Source organism: Pan troglodytes, chromosome 3, assembly GCF_028858775.2.
Source record: "Pan troglodytes isolate AG18354 chromosome 3, NHGRI_mPanTro3-v2.0_pri, whole genome shotgun sequence".
NCBI classification, from domain to species: Eukaryota; Metazoa; Chordata; class Mammalia; order Primates; family Hominidae; genus Pan; species Pan troglodytes.
In genome coordinates this window covers 3,808,900-3,824,483 of record NC_072401.2, presented here as the reverse complement: position 1 = coordinate 3,824,483, position 15,584 = coordinate 3,808,900, and the positions used below count along the sequence as shown (strand labels likewise).

The window sequence follows — 15,584 nt, the reverse complement described above, 5'->3', positions numbered from 1 at the left end:
AGGCCTGGCACTCAGTCTCAAAACTGGGGTTTCGGTGAAGTGATGCCAACAGCCCACAGACTGCCCCCGGGAGAAACATGTCTTCCAGGCCACAGGGACGGACCGCAGTCACCCAGATGCTGACAGCTCAAAGCAGATCTACTGACTATACTGGAAACTAACTGTGCATTTACTAAAAACGTGGAAGTTTTAAAAAGTTCACATACCCTCTGCTTCGTCCAAATTAATTTTCTGATATTTTTTTTTCCCAATCTTTGCAATAGATTCTTCTCTCTTTGAAAGCCGGGGATCCCTAGCATTTTTTCCATTTTCTCCTTTTATTTTAATAGAATTAGACTTGCCTAGTGTTCTTTCCTCTCCCTGCATTAGAAGGAAAGTCAAAGTTCTACTTTCATTTCAATACACGACAATACATCATTCATTAGTTAGAGAGTAGAAGGCTCTATGAAATAGATTGCATTGATACAGAATTTACATGCATTGCAGAAAAACCATTGCAATGATAAGGATTACAAACAAGAATAGCATTTAAGGCACAACCACTCCCACCTCAGAAGAAAAGAAAGCCAGTCCTTCACAGGTAAGAGGGAGCTGGGCATCGGCAGGGACAAGAGAGACCCCGCCAAGGAGCGTGGGGGAGACACACAGTGATAAGCAGGCGGTAAGGAAGCACCAGGGCACTGCACAGGGCAGGCGGGGGCCACAGCGAGAGGAGCAGGGCACAGGGTGGGCCAGGGTGGGGAATTACCGTAGCCGAGTGGTTTCTGGAGCTGGAATTTACAGCTGTGTTCTGTTTCACTGGCACACCTTTCTGTTTATCTGCGGATGCTAAACATAAGAAAGCTTTATGACTTCAGGGACTCGCAAATCCATCTGAATGTTTCATAGACAACCTGCTCCTACTGTCTCTGAGAGCAAAGCTGTAGAGAAGCCACAAGGCATCTGCTGCCCTTATTCACCACGCACAGCCCTGAGGGGAGTCCCCATGGGACAGGAGAGAGGGCCCGTCCTCCACGCACACAGCCGGGCTCCGTACATCTAACTAGGGACTTGCTGGAGGAGTGATGTTGAAATTGAAAAGCTCATTTCATATACTATTTGGCATAAATATTCTCTAGAAAGTCAGAGTCTTACATTTATGACATATTTTCTTTCTCTTTTCTTTCTTTTTTTTCTTTTTTTGAGACAGAGTCTCACTCTGTCTCCCAGGCTGGAGTGCAGTGGCACGATCTCGGCTCACTGCAACCCGCGCATCCTGGGTTCAAGCAATTCTCCTGCCTCAGCCTCCCATGTAGCTGGGATTACAGGCATGCGCCACCACACCCAGCTAATTTTTGTATTTTTAGTAGAGACGAGGTTTCACCATGCTGGCCAGGCTGGTTTCGAACTCCTGACCTCAGGTGATCCACCCACCTTGGCCTCCAAAAGTGCTGGGATTACAGGCATGAGCCACTGTGCCAGTCCGTGACATATTTTCAAATACAGCCTTTGCCCCATGCCAGGGCCACAGGCTGGCCTCTGCTGGCACTAACGGCCTCAAGCCCATTTCTGTGGCCCAAATGTGACTGGAGGAGTCGCGCTCCTGCCCCACATACAGCCCTACAAAAACGCTGAGCGCCAAGCTCCACCACAGGACTTGCCTGTACACAAACAGGCCCCGAGGCCCAGCAGGCCCTGGGCACAGAGGGTCAGCCGGGGCAAAGCTGCTGGCCGCCCTGCTGGGTTACACATGCTGTGCCTGCCCCACCTGCCTGGGTGGGTGTCAGGGCCCGGGGTAAGGCTTTCCCTAGAGCAAAGGGTGGGCTTGGGGAAGGGTCTCTGCTCTGTGAGGAGTTGGGGAGGGGAGCAAGAGTTGGAGCTCCAGGACTAATGGCCTCAGCGCTTGCTTCTGACTGGGACCCATGGCCCAGGTCTCCCTGGGTGGGGACAAGTGAGCCACGTGCTCCCTGCGTGACATCATCAGGGCCAACAACCTGCAAGGCAGAGGGGCAGCCCAATGTCACCTGAAGTGGCTCCTCACAAAGTGAGCTCTCTACCTAGAACATCTGCAGGTGGGTTTCCAGAAAGCTCTTTCCAAGACACACCTCCCTACGGCACCTGCAGGCCCCAAGGCCACGCCTCTGCCTGTCCCTGGGGACAGCTACAAACAGGACCCACCCTCCTGGGTCTGAGTAACCTTCCTCACGCACGGTTCTCAACAAGGGCTCTAAGGAGGGCCAGCTCCTGCGCGTCAGGATGAGGTGGGGGCCGGGCGACGAGCCCATCTCCGAAGGCTGCTGGCCGGACCCAGCTTCCCCAGGGCAGGACTGTCATGACCAAGGCAACACGTTGGAAAGAGCTCTGTCGACCGCCCGATTCCCTGCACGCAAGGAACTGCAGAACCAGCCCAAATGACCGAGCCTGCAGCCTCCGCTTTGCCGGGCAGAGCACAGGCGCCTACTGCCCTGGCTTCCTGTTTTGTGCCTGGAGGGAAGGGCGCCAGATCAGGGCACCAAGGAGGGACCAGGGGGCCCAGACCAATTCTCTTTTGTGTACTAACTCCAAAGCCTCCCCCTCCCCTGGGCCAGCCCCGCCTGCCCTCTCTCCTGCACAAGCCCCACTCACCCTCTCCCCTGCACTGGCCCCGCTCGCCCTCTCCCCTATGCCAACCCCACAGCCCCCTCCCCTGCACTGGCCCCACTCGCCCTCTCCCCTATGCCAACCCCACAGCCCCCTCCCCTGCACTGGCCCCGCTCGCCCTCTCCCCTGTGCCAACTCCACAGCCCCCTCCCCTGCACTGGCCCCGCTCACCCTCTCCCCTATGCCAACCCCACAGCCCCCTCCCCTGCACTGGCCCCGCTCGCCCTCTCCCCTATGCCAACCCCACAGCCCCCTCCCCTGCACCAGCCCCACCTGCCCCCTACCCTGTGCAGGCCCCACAGCCCCCTCCCCTGCGCTGGCCCCACTTATCCTCTACTCTGTGCAGGCCCCGCCCACCCCCTCTCCTGCGCAAGCCCCACCTGCCCCTCCTCTGCACTGGCCCCACTCACCCCCTCCCCTGCACCGGCTCCATAGCCCCCTCCCCTGCACTGGACCCACTCACCCTCTCCCCATCCGCTGCACCAGCCCTACTCACCCTTTCCTCTGGAAGGATCCTTCTCCTCCAAGACAACCCGCTGTCCGTCCAGACTCGATATAGGGGCGCCAAGGTCCAGGGGCTCCTTCTCTCCACTCTAGGGCAGAGATCGGCACTGAATAATTTACCCAGACTGGAACTTCAGGGAACAGATGTGTGTGATCCCACCCGACTGCATGACTGTCCTAGGCTTGATGGAGTCACGCAGGAGATGGCCCCGAGGTGAGGCCTGCCTGACTGAGGCACACAAGCTGGGGCTGAGCCGTCTCCCGACATGGGTCCCGACTGCACGACCATCCTAAGCTCGATGGAATCACGCAGGAGGTGGCAACCCTTGGTCGCTGCTACAAGGGGAACACTGACCCTCGGACGCTGCTATGAGGGAAATACTGACCCTCGAAACTGCTATGAGGGGAATACTGAGAGCAGATGTTCCCCTTTGTAAACGAGGAAGCAAAGACAGACAACTTTAGGACCAGGTTTGAGGCTGAAATGAAGCGCCACTAGCCACAGGGCTGGAGTTCTTGTCTCTGCATCAGAGCTCTCCTCTGGCAGAGAATCTGACTCTTCACCTGCCATAGTCACTGTTAAGAAGAGACATCTGAACATGTTTGGCATTCACGATCTGTCAGTCAGGGGAATGACAGCCGTCCAATGCCAGGCGGGAGAGGCTCTAAGCTCGTGAAGGGGCCCGTCCGCTGGGCAGGCGTGGTGGGCCCTGCGGGGGAAGCAGAGGAACTGCCCCAGGTCCCGCCTTCTCCACCACATTCGTGGACACAGGGGGCCACAGAATTCACTGGAGAGGTCAGGAGACAGCGTCCAAGGAAAAGCCACATCCCAAACAACCCATTCCACACGAATCCTCCATAGCCCCCACAGCCTCGGCAGCCGAGGGCCGCAGCTCACAGGGAACGAGCCTGACCGCAGCCAGCCCTTCCACCCTGGCGCCCCCCAACCATGCCACGAGCACGCTGCCACGACCAACCCCATTTTACAGTCAGGGAAACTGTGACACACAGGGGCTAAACAATTGCGCAGCGTCTCCCCAGAGTCGGCCAGAGGGGCACACCTGGGAGCCAGGCCAGGTCTGTCTCCCACCTGCAGATTTCTGGACTCCAGGATGGAGCCTGCAGTGCGGGGAAGAGGCTTCAGGTTACCCTCGGAGGTGGTGTCTGTAAATAATTTAATAGGTTCTTCTTGTTCACTTCAAAGCTCTTGAATAATTTTGAGTGTAGTTTCAGGGAAAACTAAAATCCTGAAAATACTTGAAATCATTGCTCCAATAAAGTTTTCAAGGAAAGAAGACTAGGCAGACGCTGTGCCCTGAACCCCCACGCTCCGGAGCACCCTCAGCGGGGCCCAGCTCTCGCCATCTCGCGTGGCCTGCCCAGCACCTGCGGTCACCACCCCACGTGGTGTTTTCTTTCTTAACCCCATTCACATCATAATGGCGCAGCCTGGAAATGCCAGCTGAGTTCTTCCATCTACAAAGTGCAGGTGAGAATCAGGACATCTCCATGTGACCGTGCACTGGGGGCATCAGCACAATGCCCAGGCCCAGCAGGTGCAGTGGGGGCAGGGCCATCCGCACTCTCTTATCTGATCACATTGGCCAACAGCGGAGGAGAGTCCAGGGTTGGTTGCTTTGTTTCTCATTTTGGCCTCCCTGGAGCAAAACCACCTCTCAAATATCAATTCTTTTTGGAATGACCAAGGTACAAATAAACCATGATGGCTCCCACTGCACAGAACGAGAACTGGGGATGGCAGAGGCTGTGCCCTCTCCTCCAAGGGGGACAACCAGATCAGGGGAAGACACCGCTTCTTGGTGTGCCCTCTTCAGTGAACAACACAGAGGCTGCCAAAGGGAACAGACAGTGCCTGCGGTGACGACGCCCGGGCCCCGTGCAACACTCACCAGCCTCACCAGCAGGCCACTGAGGTCCAGGCCGTATTTGGCCACCACGGGCCGCAGCACCTCCGTGACGGGCTTGGTGGGCTTGGCCTTGAGTCCCACTGACCGGTTAATCGGAACAAGATCCAGCCTGGTGGGGGATGAAAAAATTCACTACCAACTCATGTCAGCCCTCATTAGGAGATCAGTCTCATGAGCAGAACTACAGCACAGCCCCAGGCCGCCCTCAAGGCCTCGGTGTGCCCCCCAGTTCAGCCCCAGCTGATCAGAACGTGCCTTCCTCCACGTGGGAAAAGTCAGGCCAAGCAAGGGCTATGGTCTCCTCCTCCAGGGATAGCAGTGTCCTGCACAGCAGCCTGGCTACCTGTGGGGCATCCACCCTACAGAGAGCACTCCTGCCCCTCCCTCTCGGCATCTTAGGGGGCTGGGCTCACCAGGCCAGGGCAGTCCCTGTTCACGGGGCAGGGAGGAGAGGGCGCCTCTCACCCCCGGGCTTGTAGGGGGGCTGCCTCGTGTGGGCCTCCACCCTCCCCCCGCCCCGACACCCCATCGTAGCCCAGCATGGAGCATCCATAGGCCACCCGCTAAGTGCAGAGACCAGCAGGTGGTGGGCACACGGGGTTGGCTCTGGGAGCCTCAGGTGAATGACAGCGATCTTCCTCTTACCGAAACAAGGTGCGCTTTTCTAGGCGCAGGTCCCTTGACTCCAAGATGCTACTGTCTTGGTGCAGCACCAGAGGCTGAGGAACAGAGAGACCAGAATCAACGTGGGCACAGCAGGCAGCCCCCGAAACGCAGACCCACGTGCCCCAGGCGCACAGCTGTGCAGAGCAGAAGAGCAGCTTCAAAAACAGCCATCCAAAGAAAGCGATCACCCTTTCCACACCAACCCAGCACCCACGTGCAAAGTGCTCCCAGCAGATAGCTCAGTTCAGATAATCCGGCCTCCGCCCCAGGTGCTGTTGAAATGAGGAGCGCAGGAGGGGGCAGCCTGAGGACTCTGACAAAGCTCGGGGCCAGGGAGCGGGGAGGTCATGGCCTGAGGGCAGCACGAGGGTCAGGCGGGCCCAGTACCTTGTCCCCGCCCACCAGGAAGAGGTCCGCGGCCGCCCCGTTGATGCCATGCCGCTCACAGAGTCCGGACAGGATGTCTTTGATGGAGAAGCCCGCCTTGACAGCCACCACGCAGGATGTCCCATCCGGGAGATGAATGCAGCAGTGCTTGGTGGCCTTGTCCTTCTCGGGTGCCAAAGTCCTGCAGGCCTCCGACTGGGGAGCAGCGAGACAAGTAGCCGTGAGGGAACCAGCGTCACAGGGGTGCGGGGCACCTCCCAGAGCAGCCCAGCTGGCCCAGGCCGCACGTGCTGGGGAGGCTGGCGCCCTGCCACTGTCCCACCTGCAGCTCCCCAGGTGCACACATCTCAGGCTCAGTCCACACTGCCTGAGGTGCTGGGTTTTGTGAATTAACACGAGAGAGCGGTCATCATTCTCTCAGCTCTGGGCCTCACGGGCCATCGTGCTCAGAAGGCACATCTGGGCTTCTCCACCCAGAAGCAGGGCCGTCCTGCGGGGCCCAGTGAAGCTGCCCTGTGAGGACCACTCCCTCCCAGGGCTCTGGGTTCCAGCACCCTGTCCTCTCTATACACAGCTCCCCATGCACATCGTTCCAATGGAAACGTCGCCTGGACTGTGACTTCGTCGGCACTGCCTTCCGGTAGTCTGAGGTCTCTTTTCCCTGAGCATTATTTCAGGAAACTAGTTTGTACAGTGGTAGGCTGGCTGCACAAGTGGTTCCCAACCATCCCCTTCCCTGTATCTGTGCCCCTCATAATGCGGCTCTGTGGCTCCTCCCATGAAGAGGTGGAGTCAGCCCCAGCCCAGACCTGGGTGGGCAGAAGGAGCGGCTCCAAGCCTGGGCCTCCAGAGGCCGTCCTTACTCTGCTCACTGTCAGGGTCCCTGAGCCGGCTGTGGGACGGGGTGAACTGGCCTCCGCTGAGTGAGGCGAACGAAGGGTCCTGTCAGTGCTCCTTCCCCAGCCAAGGGCCAGCCATGCAACGGAGGGCCTCTGGGACCAGCCAGCTGGCTCACGTGCCAGGTAACCAGAAACACACGGCAAGGCCGGCCAGAATGGGCAGAACCACCCAGCCGACCCAGACACCCAGCACAACAGTAATTGTTTCCAGCCTCTGAGTTTGGGGGTGTGGAGGTATTAGGCAACAAGAGCTAACTGATACCTGGTAAATCCTTACAGCTTTCAATGTTATTTGGAACAACTGAAGAAGAAATTATATTCTGCATTCATTCCTGCCTGAAAATTTCAAATGACCAGGATGCTGGCAACCAGTGAGGTTTTCCAAAATTCCTATCAAACAACATCTAACGAGCTCACGAGTCCTGCCTGCGCCTGCTCATCTCCCTCATCTGCTGGAAACTGGGGCCAGGACGAGCACCAGCCAAGCAGTGAGCAGGTGTGAGAGGGTGTGGGTGAGACAGGCGGCCCGCAGGCAGACGGGTAAATCCTGCAGTGTGGGAGTGGGCGGGATGCTCACGCGCTGAGACAGGGAGCGCCTGATTTCGACACCTTCTGTTGATTCTTAGTGGGAGTTCACAAAAACTAAGTTACAACAAAAAGACTTAAGAAATAAATCCAAAGATACTTTGAGTTCCCTCCCTCGTATAACTAATAGTTTTTCGTGCCCTCTCAGGAGCCCTAGGCTGGGGGACCATGAGGCCGGGGCCTGATGGGGCACTGGGCCACCCTGCACTTTGCCACTGTGCCTGGGCCGGCACCCGAGACTTGTCCCCCAGCTTTACAAAGTGAACGCTGTGTTTTGTAAACACAGGTTTCCATGGGAGAGAGGTGTCATCAATCAGCTGGTGGGGACACCCCTGAGGCCTGTGGGACGAGGGGAGACAGTGACTCACCAGGTCCAGGCTCCCCGCAGAGGACACAGAGCCCTGTGACTCTCGGCGACACAGGCCTCCATTGGCATGCAGGGCGTCTTGACAGGGGAAACACAGTGACTCACGTCAGTCAGAACCCTGTTTATTCGGTCACATCTCCCAACCCTCTGCCCCCTTTAGGCTGAGCAGACAGATGCCAGGAAGCCCCCCCCCCACCCATCCCCCACCAGGCATCACTTCGCCGTCTCTGGTGGAGACGAGTCACATGTGTCTTCCTAACCCTGGAAGCCAGTCAGGGACCAACAAGGCTCTACCCACCATGCAGCAGAGATGCTACTCTCTGCCCTGTCTACTGCCACATCCTGGCTCCAAAACATGCTTGGCTCATGGCAGGTGCCCAACAAATCACATCAGTACGTGCAGTTACACAGCACAGACCCAGGTGCATGTCCCGGTCAGGGCCTTTCCTCCATTCCATCTGGAGCTTTCATCCCCAAATGTAGTTTCTGGGCCTAACTGGAAACCCCCAGCTGTGGCAACAGCCAGCGCTCTCAGCCGGATGTGGCCTCCAGACCCACTCGGTCCACGTCCTTTTCCTCTGACGTCCTGACATGAACCGTAATGAAGTGTCAATTTTCACCAACCTCAACTAACTATATTCTTAGGCTAACCTACAAATCATGAAAATTCGGACACAGGACTTTTCAAACAGCACCTGCTCCCAAACCACACCGCTGCACATGGGCTCTGGGGCCTGAGGAGAGAGGGGAAGGCAGCTCCCAGACCCACTGGCCTGCAGACTGCAGTCACCTTCCACAGGAACAGATGCCCAGGCCACATCCTGGGCCAAGATCAGAATGTGTTACTTCTGGGGGTGCCTGCAGTCTGGGTTTTATTTTTTGGTTGGCTTTGTGTTTTTTAGAGACAGAGTGTCGCTGTGTCCCCCAGGCTGGAGTACAGTGGCACAATCATAGCTCACTGCAGCCTCCAACTCCAGGACCCAAGCAATTTTCTTCCCACCTCAGCCTCCCCAGTAGCTAGGGCAACAGGTGCGCCACCACACTTGGCTAATTTTTAATTTTTTTTTGTAGAGATGAGTGTCTTGCTGTGTTGCCCAGGCTGGTATTGAACTCCTAGACTCAAACGATCCTCACACCTCGCCCCCCCGCCAAAGCGCTGGGATTTAAAGGCATGAGCCACCAGGTGCCACTGCTATCAAGGTTTGCTTTCATTTATTTATTTATTTATTTATTTTGAGACAGTCTTGTTCTGTCACACAAACTGGAGTGTAGTTCTCGGCTCACTGCAACCTCTGCCTCCCGGGTTCAAGCGATTCTCCTGCCTCAGCCTCCCGAGTAACTAGGACTGAAAGTACCCACCATCACACCCAGCTAATTTTTTTTTTGTTTTTTTGAGACGGAGTCTCGCTCTGTTGCCCAGGCTGGAGTTCAATGGCACAATCTCAGCTCACTGCAACCTCCACCTCCCGGGTTCAACTAATTCTCCTGTCTCAGCCTCCTGAGTAGCTGGGATTACAGGCATGTGCCATCACATCTGGCTAAGTTTTGTATTTTTAGTAGAGACGGGGTTTCATCATGTTGGCCAGGCTGGTCTCGAACTTCTGACCTCAGTTGATCTGCCCACCTCAGCCTCCCAAAGTGATGGGATTACAGGCATGAGCCACCGTGCCTGGCCCCTACTTTTTTTTTTTTTTTTTTTTTTGTATTTTTAGTAGAGCCTTACCATGTTGCCCAGGCTGGTCACCAACTCCTGAGCTCAGGCAATCCGCCTGCCTCGGCCTCCCAAAGTGCTGGGATTACAGGCGTGAGCTCCCATGCCTGGCTCTATCAAGGTTTTCAAAGCCCTTTGCAGATCTGCCAGGTATGGGGATGGGCACGAGTGGATGGACTGTCTGAAGCGAACACTCCCATCTCCCAGGTACTCGGGAGGCCTGGCCCCACCTAATAACATAGTGTCCATCTCCCAGGTGGCCTCCGACAAAGGTGAACTCTACAACTCTCAGCTGCCTTTGCTCGGAGAAGAGCACCTCACAGCATGGCCAGAAGCTCAGGGCTGCCCACGTCAAGCCCTCACCAGCGCGTCCTTCAGCGCCCCGGGAACAACGCTTCCCCCTGCAGGCGGGGAGCAGCCACGCACAAATGCTTGGCACTGCAGGGCATACACAGGAGCCGCAGCCACGGAGCGCAGAGCACCCTGCTCACCTGCCTCCACCAGGGCCATGCCGGCTGGTGCTAGCGCAATCACCTCACTGCCTGATTTAAACTTGGAGACCACAGGCTAAGTGCCAGTCCCCTGCCTTCAGGCAGGACACTCATTCCTGAAAACTAATCCCTTTCCCAAAAATCTCTAGAGAAGAAAATCTTCCCAGTTCTCCCCTATGTGCTTTTCAGCACCTGGTACAGAACAGCCTCATCTTCGCCAGCATTCAGCATGGGCATCTCCATGCCCTCTGCCTTGCCACCCGCCAACACCACCCGGCTGGTGTCTGGAGCTCGGCTAGGAGCCGCCAAGGGCCCTGCAGCCCCACCCCCTGGTGCCCTGGGAGCCGTCTCTCTGCCTAACTTTTGTTACAGGAAGTCTCAGATGTGCAAAGAAAAAAGGGACAGAGCATCCAGAATGGGCAGCCCCCAATATCCAATACCAATCTTAACTTGAAAAATGCTCACTACTCCAACTATGCTACTACATTTTAAAAAACCACATACGTGTAAAAGGCACATGGACCCTGACATCTACCTAGGAAAAAGCCCTGGCAGAGAACCAAGCTGCCATTGGGGGAGACACCCAATAGCACATTTGTGTGTTCCTATTTTTACTTGATTGTATTTTCCAAATTTTCTACCAAAAACACCTATTACTTGGATAGTGAAAAGCAGGAGAGGACACAGATGTTCAGCCGCCACTATGTGGGGTAGGCCTGAGGTAGGCATGGGCTGAAATGTATTGAGCCCTTTTCTCTGGAAGATTCTGGAGCAGCCCTGCTGCCCTCTGGCTGGCTGACAGGTCGTGTCCCCAGACACAGCGGCATTCCTTATTCATTCAGAGAAGCTTCCTCCACCCGCCAACAGGGCCTCTCACTGCACACATGGCCCAAGGTCACCGCCAACCACCAGAGCGACGCCAGGACGGGGACGCGGCTGCCTGGCCTGGACACCACAGCCCAGGAGCCACCCCACAAACCGTCTGCGTGGTCCCCGTGCTCCCTCTTCTTCTGGGACCTCCCGGTGCTCCTGGTCCGTGACCACGAGAAAAACGCGCCTTTCCGCTTCTTCTCGCTCTCCTCATCCCCCAGCTCTTCATTCAGGGATCGGCCGGATTTTGATTTTCCACTTAACTGTCATCAAATGGAAACCTTGGTTAAAACAATGTGGAGTTATTTTACTATTACATTAAGTGCAAAGGAGGCAATACTGAGCTGTAAACACAAGCACTCTATGGGATGGTATCACTTCTACAGGTCATGGTGTGGCCCTGACAGGACTCCAGACAGCAGCTGGAACTTTCCAGCATGGAGCGTCACCCACCACTGGTGAAGACGCCGACAGGGCCTCTTTTCACTCCCCACAGAACAGCTCTCAGCTGATGACACACAACCCACAGGGGCGTGAGGCCAGCCTCGGGGAGGTCACCTTTTTTGGCGTGGACACACTGGAGTGGTCTGAACCGAGGCTGTGCTTGGAAGCCGGGCTGCTGGGGACCTGCTGCGAGTCCGGCAGTGCGCGGCCCTCCACTTCCGCCAGGATGCATTCCTGGTACAGCGGGGACTTCAGAAAGCGAGTGTAGCTATCAAACTTCATGAGATTGAAGATCTGGGGAGAAGATGTAAGGTGGGACAGTCACAGGAGGGACCCAGACATGCAGCCTCAGGCGCAAGGCTGCTTGGCGACCTGTAGGCAACCACTGGCCCTGTGCTGAAAGGACATCGTTTCAGTCCATTTTCCCCCGCCAGCCCCGAGGGTACTTAAGAGTTATTTCCAGTGTGCCTCTATATCTGAGTCTTCTTTCTCATAACGAACCAGCCTTTATCACTCTTAAAATTAAGTGAATCCTGACGACTTACAGAAGCCATCAACACGAGCAGACTCCAGAGAACTTTTATTTTGTTAAATAAGATTAAAACCAAAAGCGACTAGAAATCTTACAGTAGACTGCTTTGAAAATGCCACCCTATGCTTCTGTGAACGTGACCCACGTGCCGCAGCGACATGCACAGGCACGTCTCGAATAGCCTGGGGCCTAATGCCCATGACCACAGCACTGTCCTACGATGCAAAACTTCAAACGCAGATGCGCCATCCCCCAGACAGGTGTGATTCCACACACGCACAGGATCGAAACATGAGCCAGCGTGAACAGCCGGCTCATTGCAGACAGACACGCGGTGGTTCGGGACTTATTTCATGGCACTACTGAAAGCCCCGCTTTCTGTCTGCGTTTCTCTACCTGCGTCTGTGATGCTCTCGATCCACTGGCCTGCCTGATACCACGTGTTCTTTGAAGGTGGACCCTATACCCCGAGCCCTAGCCTGGACTCCCCACAAGCTCCCACAGCCTGCGGTTACCTGGAGCTGCTGCTCCTTGAACATATCTGGGTGAGGTGCGCGGAGCACATCGTCTGCTAGCTGGGCCTGGCTGTCGATGTTGACCGGGGTGGTGGCTTTGCTGCAGAGAAACTTACTGAAAATCTCCCGGGCCCTGTAGGAAAGCTGACAGGAAAGGCACCTGAGCAGCCCGGCAAGGCTTCCTCTCCCCGCAGTCCTGCTGCCTGCCAAGGCCCGACACCCCCGGGCTCTACAGATGTGTTCTCACGGGCCCCAGTAAATACCTCTTGCTTGAATAAATAAATAAAAGTGTGGCCAGAATGCAGCAGCACTGCGCGGGCTCCTCTACGATTGTTTAAACGGATACTTAAAGTGTCCCAAAGACCCGGGCGATGCTAGCCCAGCAGCAGCTGCGCAGGGGCAATACTGCCGTGTGTCGACACACACCTGGTCTTGGCAAGGTGGGAGTGCAGGAGAGCAGCGCCCTCTGAGCATTGCGAGCAGACGAAAGCAGCCCCGAAGCCTGGAAGCCAGGCCACAGGCCAACTGAGGAAACAGCAGCCAGGCCGGGCCAGGCCAAGGCGTCTCTCCCAGGCTTCTCCTGCACCTCCCACGAGGCACAGGAGGAGCTGTGAAACCACGGCCTGGGATGCCCTCCTGCCTCCAATTTGCTTTCAAATTCCCCTAAATACACGTTCCTTCCTCAGAATTCCAGCACACTGAAAGACACCCCATCTGCTGTGAAAGCTGTGGCTGAGGGCGTTATACAAACCAGGTTTAGGCAAAATTAAATATCATGTATATTTAAAAATTTATTCTGAAAAAGAAATGATTTTTTTCAAGCCATGTGAAAATATTTTATCATCCACTTTCCAACTGCTCTAGATGCTCCCTGCACCGAGCCAGCCTCCAATGAGGCCACGCGGCCCTCTCACACATACGCTGCCCTCTCACATGCCGCCCTATCACACACGCCCCTCACACACACGCGGCCCTCTCACACATACGCTGCCCTCTCACATGCCGCCCTATCACACACGCCCCTCACACACACGCGGCCCTCTCACACGCCCCTCTCACGCCCCTCACACACACCTCTCACATGCCCCTCTCACCCCCCCTCACACACGTGGCCCTCTCACACGCGGCCCTCTCACACGCCCCTCTCACACCCCCTCACACACGCCACTCTCACACGCCACCCTCTCACACGCGGCCCTCTCACACGCCACCCTCTCACATGCCCCTCTCACGCCCCTCACACGCGATCTCTCACACGCCCCACACACGCCCCTCACACGCCCCTCACACGCCCCTCACACACACGCCCCTCATACACACGCTGCCCTCTCACACGCCACCCTCTCACACGCCCCTCACACCCCTCACACGCGACCTCTCACACGCCCCTCACACGCCCCTCACACACGCAGCCCTCTCACACGCCCCTCACACGCCCCTCACACACGCGGCCCTCTCACACGCCCCTCACACACCACCCTCTCACACGCCCCTCATGCCCCTCACACACCCCTCACACGCCCCTCACACAACCCTCTCACACACGCAGCCCTCTCACACGCCCCCCTCACACGCCCCTCACACGCCCCTCACACACACAGCCCTCTCACACGCCCCTCTCACAAACCTCTCACACACGCGGCCCTCGCACACGCCCCTCACACACGCGGCCCTCTCACACACGGCCCTCTCACACGCCCCTCACGCCCTCACACAACCCTCTCACACACCTCTCTCACACGCCCCTCTCACATGCGTCTCTCTCACACACCACTCTCTCACACGCCACTCTCACACAGCCCCCACTTCCCAAGCGTGGACTTACCTCCTTTTTGTCATGTGCAGGAACATGATTAAAATATTCACAGGCCTGCCAGAATAAAATGTTTTCTTCACTGAATTCTTTCCTTAGAAAATCCTAAGAAAGACAAAGACACCATTTATTAACATTGACACAGAGTCCTCCTTTTTCCTACTTCCCCTTCTACAGAAACCACGGGGTCACTGGCTGCTCAGTGAGCTGCCCGAGGGCCTGGAGAGAGAAACCCCATCGCTGCCCAGCACTTTAGGGAACCGCACTGCTGCTTCCAGCTGTTTCCCCAAAAGCAAAACATCTCTTTGAAGAGCTGGCAACAGGCACCTGGCTTCTTAACGCAGATAGGAAGCTCCAGTGCTGCGGGCTGCAGAGAGACCCCAGTAGAGAGCGGGAGGGCCAGGGACGCTCCCTGGGGGCAGAATCAGGGGCAGGATTCAACCCACCCTCCTCTGAGCTCTTGAGAGGGTGGCGGTCCAGGGAGGGGAGACCCCTGCCACGGGGCTGCTCAGGGCCCGCAGGGTGCCGCTGTCTCTAGGGCGGCCCACAGATCCTGCTCGGTAGTCTCTGCAGAGCACAGACCGCTCCGCTGGTCCTGGGCCCTTCCCTACTCACAGAGAAGTAGCGGACACCGACGGGGTCCTGCAGCAGGCGCTCAAAGGACACGGCCCAGCTGGCGACCCTCCTCTCACGCAGGCGCCGGCAGCTCTGCACGCTGGGGAGGCTGGCATTGCTGCTCAGGCTGTTGTTGCTGACGCAGTCCTTCAGGTCGGCGCCCGTCAACTCTGCGGGACCAGCACAGACAGCACCTGCACCCCTGCCCTCCGCCCCGGCCCAGTGAGTGCTCTGCCCGCCCACAGGAGACCCTGGGACACGCAGCAAGCTCTGTCCCCCCCAACACCCATTCAGTCAACAACTATGCACAGCACACCTACCACCTGCCAGTGCATTCTACACACAGGGATGGAGCAGGGAACAAAACACAGACCCCAACCTTGAGCGGCTGCACATGTGTGTGCACGAGCACACACACATGTTCACATGTGCAGGCCCACACAGCACCCTTGCACGCACACTCATATGCTCACACGTGCACACTCGCCCAAGCAACAACAAACTACAGCCACAGGGTTGAACAGGAAAAGCAACTAACCTTACACAGGAGCATGTGCACACAGAGCACTAAGACCATCATGGCAACAAGATGTTTCCCAAACAGGCTTGCTAGAGCGAAAGCAGCTGGGCGCAGGGCG

General features: G+C 56.8%; 1 protein-coding gene across 11 annotated transcripts in view; it reads right to left on the bottom strand.

Moving 5' to 3' along the window:
• The window catches only part of RGS12 (regulator of G protein signaling 12), a 149,432-nt gene that overhangs the window by 11,625 nt on the left and 122,223 nt on the right, over positions 1-15,584 (bottom strand). For 9 of the 11 annotated variants that reach the window (XM_063808595.1, XM_009447270.5, XM_009447272.4 and 6 more), the window contains 12 exons: positions 14,947-15,116; positions 14,344-14,436; positions 12,519-12,662; positions 11,586-11,765; positions 11,137-11,290; positions 7,957-8,033; positions 6,105-6,299; positions 5,697-5,770; positions 5,034-5,160; positions 3,116-3,212; positions 749-828; positions 207-360 (listed from right to left, as the gene is read on the bottom strand). In XM_063808595.1, coding sequence (XP_063664665.1) covers positions 207-360; positions 749-828; positions 3,116-3,212; positions 5,034-5,160; positions 5,697-5,770; positions 6,105-6,299; positions 7,957-8,033; positions 11,137-11,290; positions 11,586-11,765; positions 12,519-12,662; positions 14,344-14,436; positions 14,947-15,116 — 1,545 coding nt within the window. The remainder of the gene's footprint in view (positions 1-206; positions 361-748; positions 829-3,115; positions 3,213-5,033; positions 5,161-5,696; positions 5,771-6,104; positions 6,300-7,956; positions 8,034-11,136; positions 11,291-11,585; positions 11,766-12,518; positions 12,663-14,343; positions 14,437-14,946; positions 15,117-15,584) is intronic. The other 2 variants (XM_009447267.4, XM_063808597.1) reach the window with 2 other exon arrangements.